The following is an 18,635-nucleotide window of genomic DNA, read 5'->3' as shown; positions in this document are numbered from 1 at the left end:
TTGAAAAAAAAGCAATATTTTGTGAGTGAGTGACTTGTATAGCGCTACCTATGCGAACTGAATCGCTTCAGGGCGCTTTCTTGCCACCAGAGTCCATCTGCGGCTTTGCGTGGTCCTTTACCCCATAAGGTCCTGACACGCTTATAAGCACATACAACATTGACATACACATACACATATTAAGGCCAATTTTGTTTAGACAAGATCTAATTAACCTACCAGCATTTGTACTATTTGCTATAATAAATATCCCCCAAAAACATTAAAAAAACAAATTTTTTCCTCAGTTTAGGCCGATACGTATTCTTCTACATATTTTTGGTGAAAAAAAAAACGCAATAAGCGTTTATTGATTGGTTTGCGCAAGAGTTATAGAGTCTACAAAATAGGGGATCGTTTTATGGAATTTTTATTATTAATTTCCTTTTTTACAAGTAATGGCGGCGATCAGTGATTTTTATCGGGACTGCGACATTATGGCGAGCACATCGGACACTTTTGACACATTTTTGGGACCATTCACATTTATACAGCAATCAATGCTCTACAAATGCAGTGATTCCTGTGTAAATGACACTGGCAGTGAAAGGGTTAACCAGTGAGTGGCAGTGTATGGGGTTAAGTGTTCCTAGGGGTGTGTTACTAACTGTGGGGGGGGGGCTGGGCTTTGTGTTAGTGAACACTGATCTCTGCTCAAATCACATGGAGCAGAGATCAGTGCCACTTGTTGCTAGGCAGAACGAGGAGATGCTGTTTACACATTTATACATATTTATACAATTTATAAATTATAAATGTATCATTTATAAATTGCACTGATTACTGTAAAAAATTACACTGACAGTGAAGGGGTTAACCACTAGCTGGTTAGGAAGGGGTTAAGTGTATCCTATGGAGTGATTCTAACTGTGGGGGGGGGGGGGTGGCTATGAATGACACATCACTGATCTCTGCTCCCAATCACAGGGAGCAGAGATCAGTGACACTGTCACTAGGCAGAACAGGGAAATGCTGTGTTTACATCGGCATCTCCCCTGTTCTTCAGCTCTGTGAGACGATCGCGGGTATCCCCGCGGACATCGAATCCCGCGATCCTACTTTCGAAGCTCGTGGCAGGATCTGGTGGCAAGTTCAAAGGGGCGTATCTGTACGCCCATTTGCCCAGCCATGCCATTCAGCCAATGTAAATGTACATGCGGCTGTCGGCAAGTGGTTAATGAAAATAAAATAAAAAAATTAAAAATTAAAAATCAGGAGATATCCATAACCATTTACTACCAAATGAAAGCCCAATTTGTCCTGGAAAAAAAAAGTTGCGGTATAATCCACCTGGATACACAATGTAGTTGTGATGATATGTGCGGTTTTACTAACACATGTCAAAAAATTGAGCTTTGGTATTTACATTTATTTTACCCTTATGCCGCGTACACACGAGCGGACTTTTCAACATCCAAAGTCCGAAGGACTGAGTCCGTCAGACTATCCGATCGTGTGTGGGCTGCAACGGACTTTTGACTCGCCAAAGTCCGAAGGACTTTAGAATATGGAACATGCTTCAAATTTTCCCGACGGAACTCCGCCGGACCCGGTCCCCTTCGAAAAATCCGCTCGTGTGTATGCTACTCCGACGGACTAAAACCGACGCTAGGGCAGCTATTGGCTACTGGCTATGAACTTCCTTATTCGAGTCCGGTCTTACGTCATCACGTTCGAATCCGTCGGAGTTTAGTGTGATCGTGTGTGGCCAAGTCCGTTCGGCCGAAAAGTCTGTCAGAACTCCGTCGGAACTCCGGCAGAACTCCGGCGGAACTCCTTTGGAAGTCTGTCGGACATAAGTCCTCTCGTGTGTACGGGGCTTTAGGAGTAAAAGGATTAAACATGATTACCTGATAAATAGTAGAAAAAAACAACAACAAATAAGCAAAGCATATGCATAAAACAAAAGTAATTATCAAAAGAATGCAAATTAGTACAGCTTTCTCACGTTCCACGGGCTACAAACTAACCGTTTACTATGCAACCCAACTGCAGAATCTCTTCTAGATCCACGAATCCAGACGGAAACGGATCGCGTGGGACGCATCACGTGGGCTAGTCATCACATTGCAATATTTTATCCAATGTAATGGAGATTGCACAGGGGCCGCACAATCCAATGCATTGGAGGCCAGAGAAGAAGTATCGGGTCTAATAGACCCCAGATCTCCCCATAAAGAGGGCCCTTCATGGCTCATGCTATCACAAGCAATGTTGTTCATCCCTAGTGATAGCAAAATCAATGGTGCATGTGATAAAAAAAATAGAAAAATAAAATAAATAATATAATAAAAAATTATTTAAGGGCCCCCACCCCCCCCTGTGCTCATGTGCTAAGGCAATGTGCCCAGGCCTAGGGCAGCACTTTACGGGGGGGGGGGGCAGCATGGAAGGAGTCCCCGCCAGCTTGTGCTGTATGCCCTTGTACACATGGTCGGACAACAAAATCCGTTGGATTTTTTCAGATGGATTTTGTCCTAAACAGGTGTTGCATACACACGGTCAGACAAAGTTGACGGAAAATCCGATCGGTCAGAACTTGATGACGTTCGTTCGTTACGACGGGACTACATTGAGGCCAGTAGCCAATAGCTTTGGTCTTGGAATTTGATCTGAGCATGCGTGGCACTTTGTCTGATTGGAATTCTCTAAAAACGATCGGAAAAAGTCCGATATGATTTTTTTTTGTCGGAAAATTTGAGATCCTGCTCTCAAATTTTTTTGCGTCGGAAGTTCCGAAGGAAAAAGTCCGATAGAGCCCACACACGATCGGACCTTTTCTGTCTGAATTTTCGACCGTGTGTACAAGGCAGTAGTGTAGCGCCAGTCTTATGGGGCGGGCTGGGCTTAGATGCAAATTAGTCTAGCGCCCCCATAAAGCGGCCACACTGCTTTCGGTATGCAGGTGAGCGGCAATCCGCAACTGTGGGGGGGGGGGGGCGGTGTGGGGCTCCGCTTCTAATTTTGACTGTCCTCTCATCCTGGACCACGAACCTTCCTCACAGTGCTCTGTTTTCTGCTGCACCATTGGCATGGTTATATCTTCTTATGCCCTGTACACACGACCGGTTTTCCCGTCGGAATTAACTCTGAAGTTTTTTCCGACGGAATTCCTGAAGGAATTCCGCTCAAGCTGCCTTGCATGCACACGGCCACACCAAATTCCGACCATCAAGAACGCGGTGACGTACAACGCGTATGACGGCACTATAAAAAGGAAGTTCAATAGCCACTGCGTCGGAACAGCATTGCAGACGAGCCGTTTTTCCGCTAGAAATGTTTTTCCTTCTGAAAAATTTAGAACATGTTCTCTATCTAAGTCCGTCTGAATTTTCGACGGAAAAAGTCCGATGGGGCACACACACGGTCAGAATATGTAAGATGGAAAGCTCCCATCAGACTTTTTCTGTCGGAATGTCTGACCGTGTGTATGTGGCATTAGTCAGAAATTATCAAAAAAAATAGAACTATGGAGAACTATGGGCAACACTTCTTTTTTTCATTTTGGATAGAATAAGGGAGGGTTATAGCCCCTGTCAGTTTAATTTTTACCATCCCTGTTGCAGAGGTTTCCCTTCACTTCCTGTCCCACAGCCAAAGAGGAAGTGAGAGGAAATCTATGCAAATGAAGGGGTGTGGCCTTGGCAGGAAGGGGTGGGCCATATTTAAATTATTAGGCGCATGAGTTTAGTCAGGCCTAGGGCAGCACAAAACCTAAATACACTACTGATCGTACTACACATGTGAGGTATCACAGTAAACATCAGAGCGAGAGCAATAATTCCAGCACTAGCTCTCCTGTGTAGCCCTAAACTTGTAACCTGTGAAGGCCTTTAAAATGTTGCCTATGGATAATTTAATGTACTTCAGTTTGTTGGTGGTATCAATCAAATATGTTAATTTTCTGTGACACTAATGATAGGCCAATGATAGGCCAATTACGTAGAGGTGGAGTTTGCATATGTGTATGTGAGTGTATATATATATATATATATATATATATATATATATATATATATATATATATATATATATATATATATATATTTATATTTATTTTTTTGCCATATCTGTTTCCAACTAGCTACGACTTATGCCCTGTACACACGGTCGGACTTTCCAACGGCTACTGGTTATGAAAGAGGGAGAAAGAGAGAGAAAATGAAGGGGGAGGGGAGGGAAGGGTGGGAGGCTGGCAAACATGATAGTATACGTACAAAGAGCTAAAAAAAAACAAATACAAGGAAGCATTTGAAAATTCAAGGAGGTAATCCTTAGGTTAGACTGACCCCGATTAGGGTGGTTAGGAGCTTTGTGGTGTCGAGGAGGTGATGTCTTTATAACATGAGGAGGTAAGGAAGGAAGACCAAGGGGCCCAGGTTAGGGCGTGACGTTTTGTGGTTGCCCTTGTGATATGGGTGAGTTCTTCCATGAGATTAACTTCGGATATCTTTTGCAACCAGGTTTTCATGGAAGGTATTGTAGGTTGGCTCCAAAGAGTAGGAATGAGTGCCTTAGCCATATTTAGCATGTGGGGAATAAGCGAGCGTTTCTATCTGCCAATGGGTGACGTGAAAGAGTATGATCCAAGGGTCCTAGGGAAGAAGAACATCAATGATCTGGTGGATCAGATCTATTACCTGCTTTTACTATTAAAATAAATTGTATCTTTGGTAATGCACAAGGTCGGTGCGCCCTCCCTGTTTTTCTATATGTTTCAGCTCCAAGGACACCCATTGTTCTGAGGAGGGCAGCTAGACCTTTGACTTTCCATATTTTGTCCAAAGGGTTGTCTACACCACGTACATATGGGCTAAGTTCCTGAGCGCAGGAGATAGTTTTGCGAAGCCAAACCCTAGATCGGTCTTTGAATTTGCTCCAAACCCTCTTTTTATAGCTGGAAATCACTTACGGGTGCACAGGGTCCAGTAGGGATGTCACACAGGCCGACAGTACAGTGTAGATACAGAAGGTCGTAATTTCCAACAAACTGGAACATTTGCACAGAAAACCGTCCTTTACTGGAGACACCGTTCTCTTCAACAGTTATACTTCCATCTGCCTTGTTAGGACAGCTAAAGAAAGTAAAAGCGAGATAAAAGGATAGGCTTCTAACTTCATCTTGTTCAATTGACAATAAAACCTGGACCTGACTGGCTTCTATGCCGCTCCAGATTTTGCACTCTTCGATCCTTGTAAACCTCCCCCCATTGTACTAAAATACTTTATTCAGAAAGCATAATGGTTTATATACAGTATTTAAATAGAAAGGCCAAACTGATTTGATACTTTAGTTCTGGATGGACACAGATGGGTTGAACTAGACATGTGCACTGACAAAAAATGTTTTCATTTTTGTTTCTTTCGTTTTTTTGCTTTTTTCGGAAATTCAGAAATTCGAAAAATTGGAAATTTGGAAATTCGGAATTAGGAAATTCGGAAATTTGAAAATTCGGAAATTTGAAAATGTGGAATTCAGGAATCCAAAAATTTGGATTTTTGAAATGGTTTATATACAGTATTTAAATGGAAAGGCCAAACTGATTTGATACTTTAGTTCTGGATGGACACAGATGGGTTGAACTAGATATGTGCACTGACAGCATATTTTTTTTATTTTCGTTTCCAAAATGTCCGCATTTCTGAAATTCTGAATTTTTGGAATTAACAAATTTGTCAAAATGAGTTAAAAAAATGAATTTGTAACTAAACGTGTCTAGGTTGAACCATCCAGCAGCTTCTCCTGTCTCTTGACACTGGTAGAGAGATCTCTACACCCAGGTTTCCAATATTTTCCATCTTTTTCATCTGTTATGGGGATCCCAGTCTGCTGCCCATGTTCTATGGTAGTAAACCAAGGCTGGTTCACAGATCCCTCATCTATCACTCCTGGTCATGGAGAAGGAAATGTCGGGTGTCAGTAGATGGATCTCATCACATCTAAATGTACCTGTTTTCAATGATGTAGTATTTCAGTGGGTCCTTCACATCCTTCGATGGGGTGGCGTAGCAGTTCTTCATCACCAGAAGAAGATTTGACGTTTCTCCACCCAGAGAGAAGACTCCGACGTACAAGAATTGCTCTGCAGACAGGGTGACTTCCAATCCCGTGTATGGCGTTGTGTAGTCGCTATCTTTATATAAAGTCACGTAGGCCTCAAATTCTCCCATCTCGTTCACTGGGGACTTTATAAAGCTGCATTTCAAATAGCAAAATTATGATGAATCTACAATTAAACATGCAATCCTTATCGTTTATATGATACCTAATAATATAAACCGGTAAAGAATGGTGAGGATAGAAGGAAGGAAATTAGAAAGGGCTAATCCTAGTTACAGACAATAAAGTAGACGGGTTCTCTGCGCTACTGTAGGATAGAGTACAGAGGCCTACATACAGGTCATACCACAGAAAAACGATTGTAGCATAAATATCTTGATAAAGCTGCTGCTCCAGCATGGCCGCCACTTGTCTTTTTCCCCATAATTCCCTTTTTACTGGAAACAAGAAACGGGTCATCTGTAGTCAGTAGACAGGTGACCTCTTTGTACAATTATGTGGCCAGGGGGTCAGAGAGGTTTTCTCTTATGTCACAAGAGTCCCTCATACCATCTGACAACTAGCAGATGGGGGTCTTAGGATGAGACTGGGACCAATTCATAGATTGTTGGCTGCAAACTGGATAAATCGGCATGTACACTATATGGCCAAAAGTTTCTGCAAAAGTACTCATCATTAGGGATGAGCTCGGTGTTCGACTTGAACATCGGCCATTCATCTGTTTAGCGAATTCAGAACTTTGTGGACCATTCGCACCAAATTCGTGTGGCCCTTACGGCCCACAATGCACTACGCCATCGCAGTGCATTGCTGGCTCATGATTGGCCAAGCATGCACTGTGACCCCGCATGCTTCGCCAATCACAGCATCAGTAGCGAGGAGAGCCGTAATTAAAGCTCAGGGGGGTTTAGTACACGCCCTACACTATATAAGGCTGCCAGCGCGGAGGCCTTGTGTAGTGTGTTCCGGCGTGCAGGGAAAGAGCTAGATAGGCAGGGACAGTGTGTTCTTTTCTCAGGCATCTGCAGGAGTTAAAGTGGGTGTTGTGTGCCTCCAGCACAGTATACACCTGTATCTACCCTTTTATTGCTGGTGTTCTATAATAAAGGCATCTGCAGGAGTTATTGGGTGTTGTGTTCCTCCAGCACAGTATCCACCTGTATCTACCCTTTTTTGCTGGTGTTCTCTAATACAGCCATCTGCAGGAGTTAGTGGGTGTTGTGTGCCTCCAGCACAATATACACCTGAAGATACCCCTTATTGCTGGTGTTGTCTGTTGCATATCTTACATATTAGCCTTTAAAATTAGCATTTTTGATTTTGAAGGTTCGAGTCCCATAGACTTTAATAGGGTTCTAAAGTTCATACAAATTTTTGGTCCGTTCGAAGGTTCTGGTGCGAACCGAATCGGGGGGTGTTCAGCTCCTCCCTACTCATAATACTCCATCATACAAAGACATTGTAGACAAGTGTGCTCTTCCAACCTTGTGGTGACAGTTTGGTGAAGACCCTTTTCTGTTCCACCATGACCGTCCCCTGTGTACAAAGCCAGCTCCATAAAGATATGGCGTGACCAGTTTGGTGTGAAGGAACGTGGGTGTCCTGTTCAGAGCCCTGACCTCAACCCTACTGAACACCTTTGAGATGGAATACCAATTATGAGCCAGGTCTTCTCATCCTACATCAGTACCTGACCTCACAAATGGGCAAAAATTCCCACAGACACATTCCGAATTTTTTTAATTTATTTTTTTACATTTAGCTTGGCTTACAAAAGGCAGCAGTGCACCAATGTTACTCCTTTCAGCTTTTCCATCAAAGGATCCATAAGCCCACTTTGATTGGCAGACGGAGATTGGCCATTAGTTCTAGTCCTCTCTGTCATTCATCCACTGAATCTGCATGTTCATTCTTATTATGAGCAGCAGTAAAATACCGCATTTTGGTCCCTAGATGGCATTGAGGAGTATAGTAAAATAAATACATTGTTGTAACAAGAGATACAGTGTGACAAATTCTAGAAAATGATAACCATTTGTTACACTAATTTGCCAATTCCCTCTAGCATTCTCTAGAATTGTTACATTGTATCTCTTATTAAGATGATGCGTTTATTTCCTATAGTATTCAGCTCCATCTACTGGCCTAATGTGGTATTTTACTTCTGCCCATAATAAAATATCTTTTTTTTTTCAGAAGAGAGAATAGCCTAAAAAATTATTTTGGCCCAATTTGCACAGAACAAAAGAACAGGAAGATTTGTTGGATGAGCGGCTATAAAAATAGCTTGTAATGTATTTTCTGGTGTGACATATGACTTCTAGTGTCTCCCGGCTAATAATCTATAAACATCTTGATTGGATGGGTCTGATTTGATGAAGCTCCTCATGTGAATTCACCTGGCAGTCAAGTTACTAAGCAGTTGACCTTTAGAAATTTTACAATATCCTAATGCCCCGTACGCACGATCGGACATTCCGACAACAAAATCCATGTTTTTTTTTTCCGACGGACGTTGGCTCAAACTCGTCTTGCATACACACATTCACTCAAATGTTGTCGGAAATACTGAATGTCAAGAACGCGGTGGCGTACAACACGTACGACGAGCCGAGAAAAATGAAGTTCAATAGCGGGCGCAGCTCTTCTGATTGGTTTCCGAGCATGCACGGCACTTTGTGCGTCGGAATTGTCTACACACACGATCGGAATTTACGACAATGGATTTTGTTGTCTGAAAATTTGAGATCCAGATCTCAAATTTTGGTTGTCGGAAATTCCGACGGAAAAAGTCAGATGGAGCCTACACACGGTCGGAATTTCCGACAACAAGCTCCCATCGAAACATTTGTTGTTGGAAATTCCGACCTCGTGTACGCGCCATTAAAGTTACATCTCGTTTTTTCTTACCTGATGGTGGTACGCAGACTGGTTATCAAATCCAACGCATAGGAACACTGCAAGTTTATATTCAGGGTATTTGTCCTTGTGATCATCTCATCGAGAGCTTCCTCCACAAGAATAGTGATGACAGTCTTATATGTGACTTGGCCATCACTTGTTTCCTTTATAGAAACAAAAAAATGAATAAAAATAATTAATAAAGTAAATAGTGACGGCATCGATTTCCTCCTCCCCCATCACACACACCAACTACCATACAAATGCCATAGAACTTCAACCGGAGGATAGAGCCACAACATTTCATTCTTAACACTTGTCTGCAGGATTTATTTAAAGCGGAGTTGCACCCAAAATTGGAACTGTGGCTCATTTGTCCCCTCCCCCTCCGGAGCCACATTTGGCACCTTTTGGGGGGGAGGGGAGGGGGGAGCGGATACCTATGTTTGACAGGTATCCTGTTCCCACTTCCGGGAGCCACAGCTGTGGCTGTTGACGTCACCGCTCGGCTCCCTTATCCTCCTCCTTCCTCCCCTCACTACCAAGCCAATAGGAGAGAGGAGAGGAGCGGAGCCTCGCGCATGCGCACTGTAGCCTTAAGCCGTAAGGCTACACTGCTGGGTTCCCTTACCCGCAATGGTGGCGGCAGCACCCAACCAGCTGATGGAAGCATCAGCTGTGGTGCCGACATGGCTGGACTCCAGGACAGGTAAGTGTCCTATTGTTAAAAGTCAGCACTTGCTGTGTGTGTATCTGCTGGCTTTTATTTTTTACAGCAGTGGGCAGATCTCCGGTTTAATTCATTTTTATTTATTCTTTTCAAAAGATTTTATTGGATAGCGGTATTAGGTTTACAACATTATCCTGCATTCATTGAGGAAACAAAAAACATTGTTCATTGTGGATAACACAGGCGTATAAACGTCAATAATTATATTGAGTATCCGACTTAAATTCCGATGGGAGATTAAAGTGAAGTTCCGGCGAAAAGTTTTTTTTTGTTTTTTTTTTCATCCTAGCATTACTACTAATGAAATTCAAAATGATGTATACAATGAACATCATCAATTTATCAAAAATAAAAATGTCTTACTGTAATATTCTATGCCTCCGTTTGTGGCCGTTTCCATCATGATTGTGGGCATGTAAAGCCCAATCGAGATCACTTCCTGGAATAGCTTTGGAGAGGTGCATGCTGGGTAACCAGCATGCACCTCTCGATCTGGCGCATGCGCGATTCACCGGCGGCCGTACAGTACCGCCCACAGACTCCTGGGAAATGACGTGACATCATTTCCCAGGAGCATAGGCGAGGGAGGAAGTCTCCGGTTGTGGCCGTTTCCATCATGATTGTGGACATGTGAAGCCCAATCGAGATTACTTCCTGGAATAGCTTTGGAGAGGTGCATGCTGGGTAACCAGCATGCACCTCTCGATCTTGCGCATGCATGATTTACCGGCGGCCATACAGTATTGCCCACAGACTCCTGGGAATGACGTGTCATCATTTCCCAGGAGCATAGGCGAGGGAGGAAGTCTCCGATTGTGGCCGTTTCCATCATGATTGTGGGCATGTGAAGCCCAATCGAGATCACTTCCTGGAATAGCTTTGGAGAGGTGCATGCTGGGTAACCAGCATGCACCTCTTGGTCTCGCGCATGCGTGATTCACCAGCGGCCGTACAGTACTGCCCACAGACTTCCCAGGAGAATAAGCGAGGGAGGAAGTCACGAGGAGCTCCGCGGACCAGGAAGTGGCAGATTACGAGGACTACATAGGAACAGGACCACCCGTGCAGGTGGGGTGTTTTATTTCATTGCCACACCACCGCTGGGGGGCGTTGTTTTTTTTCCGCCCCCCCCCCAAAAAAAAAAGAGGAACCCACCAGTCGCCACTGGTCAGGGGACATAGTGGCTACCCAATCCAGGCATGAAGTGTGTCTGCACAGTGTCTGTACCTCTGAATGGGCAGCCAAAGGATGAAAACTGACCACCTAACACAGATCAGCTTCCGTACTTTGTGTGGTCAGTTTAGAACAGGAAGAATGGTGACTGGCAGGATCACCCAGGAACTTCAGACAGAAGAAGAACATGAAAATAATAAATAAAGACTCTGATTTAAAAAATACACATACAGTAAGTGAATATTTGGAGTAACACACACTTTAGCAGTAATAGCAGCATTGAAGAAGACTTACGTAGGACCAGACTCCACAACCGACTTGAAGAGGGACCAGGATTGTGAATGTATTTGTGACGGGGTCATCCTGGAAGTCGTAGCAGATATCATTCTCCACATGACTCTTATCGAAGTGAATGTGCAGATCATTAAGCTGAGATTTATGAAAGGTGGCTCTCATGTCGAACGATTTGCACGTCAGATCAGGAACAACCTGTGACAAAGCTTCCAATGGAACAAGAATAAATATTTTATTATCTTTAAGGGGCCCCTTTATATATTCCACAAATGACACCCAACGTGAAGGATTTCCAGGATGATGGATTTAAATGGAGAAGGGCTTTTTGGTATGTAGGAGGAACTGAAAACATTGAAAATGGCTTTTGGAATGATTGCAAAGTTTACAACTGGTTGGATCTCTATTAAGAACTAGGAGGTGGATCAACTTAAAAACCAAACAGGGGTGCATGAGATGTGTCACTCCATCCCATAAGATTGAAGGATAACACTATTGATATATACAGCGCCTTGAAAAAGTATTCAAACCCCTTTAAATCTTCCACATGTTTTCATGTTACAACCAAAAACGTAAATGTATTTTATTGGGATTTTATGTGATGGACCAACACAAAGTGTCACATAATTGTGAAGTGGAAGGAAAATTATAAATGATACAAATAAATCTGTGAAAAGTGTGGGGGGAGGGGCATTTGTATGGCGCCCCCCGGAGTCAATACTTTGTAGAACCCCCTTTCTCTACAAGTCTTTTTGGGGGTGACTCTACCAGCTTTGAACATCTAGAGAGGACATTTCTGCCCATTCTTCTTCTTTGCAAAATATCTCAAGCTCTGTCAGATTGGATGGAGAGCGTCTGTGATCAGCAATTTTCAAGTCTTGCCCCAGATTCTCAATGAGATTTAGGTCTGGACTGTGACTGGGCCATTCTTTTTTTTTTTTTAATCTTTATTTAAGTTTTTTTCCATACAAAAAATATAAAACATAGTTTACATATACGTATGCATCCTACTCCCCCCCCCCCCCCTATAGCCCTACTACCTCTTCATATTTCTTCGTTGATTTAAACAGTTTCCATTGCTTCCATTTCTTTCGAAATTTCTTTTCCCCGTTCTCCTCATCCTCTTCCCATCCCTCCATTCTATACATGTCCTCTACTTTTCCTATCCATTCTCTCAGTTTTGGGGCTTCCACCTGTCTCCAGTTTTTGGGTATCAAGCTCTTTGTTACATTTATTAGGTTTCCTATGAGTCCTTCTTTGTATTTTTGGGTTGGGGTGTCTGTACCATGGAAAAGACATGTCCATGGATTTTCTAGTACCTGAATTCCTGTTATTATTTTTATTAAAGTTAATGTTTCTCTCCAGTAATTTCTAATTTTTGGGCATTCCCACCAGATATGTGCCGCACTCCCTTGCTGTCCACACCCTCTCCAACACATCCCAAGTTGCTCTTCCTGGTATCTCCTCATCTTGTCTGGTGTCCTATACCATCTAGCAAGACTTTTGTAATTCATTTCTATTGTATTAAGATTTTTCGATGTCCCATGCGTTAGGTGCAGAATTTTTTCTATATTCTGTTTCTCCCCTCGTGGCCCTATTTCTTCTTCCCATTTTTTAATATATATAGGTACCTCCGTCTCGTCCACTTCTCTCAGCATCTTATATATCTGTGAAATATTTACTCTTTTTATTTTCCCCTCACATATCCGCTCTAAGACGTTGAGATCTGTTCCACATCTCAATGGTTGTGGCAATGATGAGACAAAATGTCTGAGCTGGAGGTACCTCCATCCGTCTATATCCATGTACTCCTGTAATGTTTCTAACGTGTTTATTTTACCCGCATTTATTATGTGTCTCAATTGAATATCTTCTCTTCTAATCCAGTGTCCTCCCATAGTGCTCTTCCCCGGTGGGAATAAATTATTTTCTTTTATTGCCATTAGTGGGGAGTTGTATTTCCACTTATTGTGCTTGTCAATTCCGTCCCATATCCTAAAAACGTTTTTTGTGAGTGCAAGTGTTGTTGGTCCGAGTGATCTGTGTTTTGGTGGTATCCAAATTTCCTTTCCTAATCGTGTCTCTGCGGCGCTGTGTTCTATTGTCACCCATCTTTTTTCATTATCTATTTTTGTCCACTCCACCACCCGTGTTAATACTATAGATTCGTAATATTTCTTAAAATCCGGTACTTTTAGACCTCCCCTCTCTTTTCCCAGTTGTAATACCTTTAAGGCTATTCTAGGCTTCTTATTTTTCCAAATGAGCTTGGTTATTAGGCGTTTAATAGTATTAAAGTAGACTGGAGGGATATATATCGGTAACATCTGTAACTTATATAATATTTTTGGTTGTATGATCATCTTAAGGGCATTGATCCGGCCAAACCAGGACAATGGTTTCGTCATTATTTTTTTTGTATCTTCTCTTACTTCATCCAGTAAGGGGATATAGTTTATCTCATAGATTTTCTTTAATGAGGCTGCCAGCTTTATACCTAAATATTTAATTTCCTTTTTCCATAGGAAGGGGAATTCGCCCTTGATATCCTGTTCTTCCCCACTGCTCGTGCTGACACTTAAAACCTCTGTTTTTTTTAAATTTATTTTAAAATTTGATAGATCTCCATACTGCTCGATACTCTTTACCAAATTTGGCATAGAGATTCTAGGGTTTGTCACATAAAATAGGACATCGTCCGCAAATGCGGCTACTTTATGTACCTCTTCCCCCAGCTCAATTCCTCCTATATCAGGATTTTTCCTCACTGTCTCCAGCAGTGGTTCCAAAGTCAACACGAACAGTATGGGTGACAGTGGGCAACCCTGTCTAGTCCCATTATACATTCTAAAGGGGTCAGACAAGTTGCCGTTTACCCTTACCACTGCCTTTGGGCACTCATAGAGTGTCTTTATCCAATTCAGGATTCGGGTACCAAATCCCATTTCTTTCAACGTGCCCAGCATAAATCCCCAGTCTACTCGGTCAAATGCTTTTTCTGCATCTATTGACAAGAGAAGACTGGGGATTTTGCTCTCTTGGGCCTTCTGGAGAAGCAATAATGTCCTCACTCCATTATCCCTTCCCTCTCGGCCCCCCACGAACCCCACTTGGTCTGGGTGGACCAAGTTCGGGACTATTTTTTTCATTCTGGTAGCTAGTATTTTTGCGAATAATTTTATGTCAGTATTTAACAGTGAGATTGGTCTATAATTTGAGCATATCATGCCATCCTTCCCTTCTTTCAATATTGTGGAGATAATTGCTAGAGAGGCTTCCTTACCCAATCCATATTTTATATCTAGGCCGTTAAAATATGCACATAACCTTGGTGACAAAATTTCCCCAATTTTTTTTATAATATTCTATTATATAACCGTCCGGGCCCGGGCTTTTCCCTCCTGTTGTTTCTTTTATTGCTTGGTTTACTTCGGATATTGTTATAGGGGAATCCAATTCCTGTACTATTTCCTGTGATAGTGTAGGGACCTTAGTACTTATTATATATTCTTTGATTTTCCCCTTTCTAATATTCTCTTGTTGCTCTGTCTCCTTTTTTCTCACCCAATATAATTGCTCGTAGTATTGTCTGAATACCTCCGCTATATCTTCAGTCTTATATTTGATCTCGTTATTTTTATCTAGTATTTTCTCAATGTAATTTTTTGCTTTCTTTTTCCTCAATATCCTAGCTAAACTCTTGCCATTCTTATTTCCCAGGAAATATCGCTCTTTCGTTATTTTATGATATTCTCTTCTTACTTCTTGCTCTATTGTTTCCTCCAGCTCTAGTTTTTTTATAGCTAGGTTCCGTTGTAGCCCCTGTATCTGTCCCTTTCCATTTTGTTTCTCTATTTTGTGTTTTAATTCTAGTCTCCTAATTTCTTCTCTTAATTCTTTTACCTTTTTATTCCTTTCTTTTTTTCTTTTAGCCTCAAGTGAGATATATATTCCTCTTATGTATGCCTTATGGGCCTCCCATAGTATGTTCTCCGCCATCTCGTCCTTCCCATTTGAGACAAAGAAAAATTGCAACTCCTTTCTTATTGTTTCCTCTCCATCTACATCTAATAGATCTTTATTTAGTTTCCAGGTAAACGGGGGTTTCTTTACCTCTGGGATTTTCATTCTCATGATTACAGGTGCGTGGTCTGACAGAGTCCTAATTCCGATATCCGTATCAACCACTTCCTCCAATAGCTGATGTTCCACCAGCCAATAATCTATCCTGGTGTACGTCCGATGCACGGGGGAGTAGAACGAATAATCTCGTTTCTTCGGATGTTGTATTCTCCACACATCTATCAGCTGGAATTCGGCCATCCATTGTTTAATTACATTTCGCTGCGTGTTCGCCGTCTCCCGTGCATGGGACGAACTATCCAGTCTCGGATTTATCGGAAAATTCAGGTCTCCTGCCACAATCACCCTCCCCTCCTTAAATTCCCAAAGTTTTCCCAGCGTCTTTCTCAGATAAATTATTGGATTCTTATTCGGGCTATATATATTTGCCAAGGTATATTTTATTCCCCATAGTTTTCCTTTTAGAAACAGGAACCTCCCTTCCGGGTCTCCCATCCTGCCCTCTACTGTAAATTGAATATCCCGGCCTATCCCCACTGCTACCCCCTCTGTTCTACTTGAGACTGAGTCTCCATAGTACCAGATAGGATATCTTGGGGAGTACAGTCTAATTTTACTTTCATGGGTTAAGTGCGTTTCCTGTAAGAACACAATCTCTGCATTAAGTTGCTCCAATTCTCTTAGTATCTTAAACCGTTTGTTAACTACATTTAGACCTCTCACATTATACGACATGCAGTTTACCACTGTCATGCTGAAACCCAAACAATGCCCTTTACTCGAAATCTTGAGCTATAGGTTATTCTCCTCTCTCCCTCCCCCCCCTCCCCTCCCACCCCCCCACCCTCCTCTCCCACCCTCACCCCCCCCATGGCCCATCTCCGGGCCTCTTGCGTCCAACCTGGATATATCCCCATCCTGGTGTCTGCACCTCTTCCCTTGAGGTGGAGACCCCAACCCGGCGCCCCATGAGCACCTCCCCGGGTCCTGTGATCCCGGGGTGGGCCCTAAAGAGAGAGACCCTTCCCCAGCCCCCCCACCCCCCCAAAGAACAGCTTCCACCACCTCAATATATTTCCATAGCTTTAGAGCAGCCTTTTTACTACTTCTTCCCTCCCCCCTCCCTATACCCCTCGCCACCCCCCTCCTCCCCCCGGTAACTCCTCTCTTATTGACCCTTCGTACTCTTTTGGAATTGGTATCTGTAAGTTTTTACAGAAGTCCTGCATGTCTTCCAGAAGTCTCAACCTTACTGTTTTCCCATCTCTATGTACTATTAATGCTGCGGGAAATCCCCAGCTATATCTACTTTCAAAATATTTTATTTTATATTAAAGGCACTTACATACGTAAAACAGTACACAAACTAGCAGTAGCAGGGAGGACCTGCTGTCACAATGTAAGTAAAAAAAAAACATGAGACATTAGTGGAAAACAGACAATATCAAGAGTGTACAGTCGGCAAGCCCTTCCTTATCGAGGGGCTACATCAATAAGAGGTAAACGGAGGGTGTCCCCCCCGGGAGAGCCCACCAGGTAGAACTATTAGGGTAGCTCCCAGGAGCCCCCATCCCGACACCCCTAATAGGGAACTTGCTGTGCCAGGATGAGGGAGTGTCCTCCCAGGCCCCTCCCTCGCAGAGGGGAAAAACAGTCGGGGGATCATCTGCCGTGGGTACCGCAACATTAAATTGGACTGTATGGTGAACTTGTCAATTACAGCTCTGTTGAGCAAACCAAAATCTTAGAACGACTAGAAGGACAGAGAAGAGAAGAAAGGAGGAGAAGAGGAGAACAGAGGGGTCGGGGGAGGTAAGCTATGTCCTGAAAGGGTGGAAGGATATAGCGAGGGAATGTTTCACAATCAATGTAAGGATGGGTGCTTTAGGGATGAGGTCTGGTTCCTAGGGGAGGGCCTGGGGGTACCCCCGGCAGCAGAGAGATTCCCATGTAACGGGCCCAAGGGTCCCACACCTTTCGGAATTTAGGTGTGGTGTCTGACAGAATACCTGATAGTTTTTCTTGGGACATTATCCACGATATCTTCCTCTTAACTGCGAGGAAGGAGGGTTTGGGTTGCTTCCATGCGGAGGCAATCGCAATTTTGGCTCCTAATAGAATAAAATAAGTTAGTTTCTGAATGTTACCAGACATCAAAGGAATCGGGGTATTGAGTAACGCAACCTCTGGAGTTCTCGAAACCCGGCAGCCTGTGACTAAGTAAATCAAGTTGAATATTTTAGTCCAGAACGAACGGAGTCTAGGGCATTCCCACCAGATGTGGATCATGGAGCCACGAAGTTGGCACCCCCTGAAACATAAGGGATTAGCCGTGGGATATATTCTGGCTAGCCTTACTGGAGTGAGGTACCACCTGGTTATCAATTTGATGCTAGCCTCCATTAGTGAGGTGTTCTGGATCCCACGAAAGGATCTGGCTAAGGCCAGCTGCCAGGATTCGAGACTCCCAGAGGTCTGGAGATCAGATTCCCAAGCCGTCATATAGGGGGATTTACCCGTTGGGGAAGTGAGAGCCGAGTAGATCACTGAAATACCACCCCTCTGCTCCCCGACTCCACCACACCAGGCTTCATATTCAGTAAAGGGAGGAGGAAGGGGTTTGTTTTTCCAAAGTGAGTTCAGGTAGTGAGATATTTGGTGGAAGCGGAACCTCTCTGTGTTTGGTAGCTCTAAGTGTTCGATACAATAAGCTAGGGAAATCGGACCCCTGGAATTAAAAAAGTGACCTATCCGGTATAGTCCCTTGTCCAACCACCATCTGAAGGCCTCAATGTTCAGACCGGGGGGGAAGTCATGATTACGGAACATGTGAGCAAGGGGTCTTATAGTGGAGACTAGGGAAGGCTCTTTGCGAAGGCCGTCCCATAGGGCACAGGAGTGAGAAAGGGATGGGGACATGATGGGCGGCCTGGCTTTGGGCGGGCACCATAATAAAAAATCTAGTGTATAGGAGGGTACCGCACAGCGTTCTATGGACTGCCAGTCCGGTTTCTCATATTTGGAGTAGATCGAGGAGAGTTGGGCTAGGCGAGCTGCAAGGTAGTATTTGTGGAGGTTAGGCAGACCCAGCCCCCCTCTGCGTCTATGCAGGAAGAGCGTGTTTTGCGGTAGACGGTATCCCTTATTACCCCAAATATATTTCAGGATTTTGCTTTGCAGAGAGCAAAGGTGGTCCTTCCGAACTGGTATTGGCAGGGCTCGAAAGTAGTAAAGGATTTTGGGGAGAAGGGTCATTTTTATGGAGTTAATCCGGCCAAGCCAGGATAATTCATGTTTAGACCATGAGGAGAGGTCGGTTTCCAGCTGTCTGTATAATTTGGGGTAATTGTGGGCATA

General features: G+C 43.4%; 1 protein-coding gene across 8 annotated transcripts in view; it reads right to left on the bottom strand.

Moving 5' to 3' along the window:
• LOC144000332 (uncharacterized) overlaps positions 1–18,635 on the bottom strand; it is a 118,325-nt gene that overhangs the window by 60,838 nt on the left and 38,852 nt on the right. For all 8 annotated transcript variants that reach the window (XM_077494071.1, XM_077494077.1, XM_077494070.1 and 5 more), the window contains 4 exons: positions 11,199–11,404; positions 9,011–9,165; positions 5,990–6,235; positions 4,952–5,114 (listed from right to left, as the gene is read on the bottom strand). In XM_077494071.1, the coding sequence (XP_077350197.1) occupies positions 4,952–5,114; positions 5,990–6,235; positions 9,011–9,165; positions 11,199–11,404 (770 nt within the window). The remainder of the gene's footprint in view (positions 1–4,951; positions 5,115–5,989; positions 6,236–9,010; positions 9,166–11,198; positions 11,405–18,635) is intronic.

The sequence above is a fragment of the Lithobates pipiens genome, unplaced genomic scaffold (assembly GCF_037356315.1).
Source record: "Lithobates pipiens isolate NorthernLeopardFrog02 unplaced genomic scaffold, aLitPip1_a1.2 Scaffold_22, whole genome shotgun sequence".
Lineage (NCBI taxonomy): Eukaryota > Metazoa > Chordata > Amphibia > Anura > Ranidae > Lithobates > Lithobates pipiens.
This window is presented reverse-complemented; position numbering and strand designations above follow the sequence as displayed.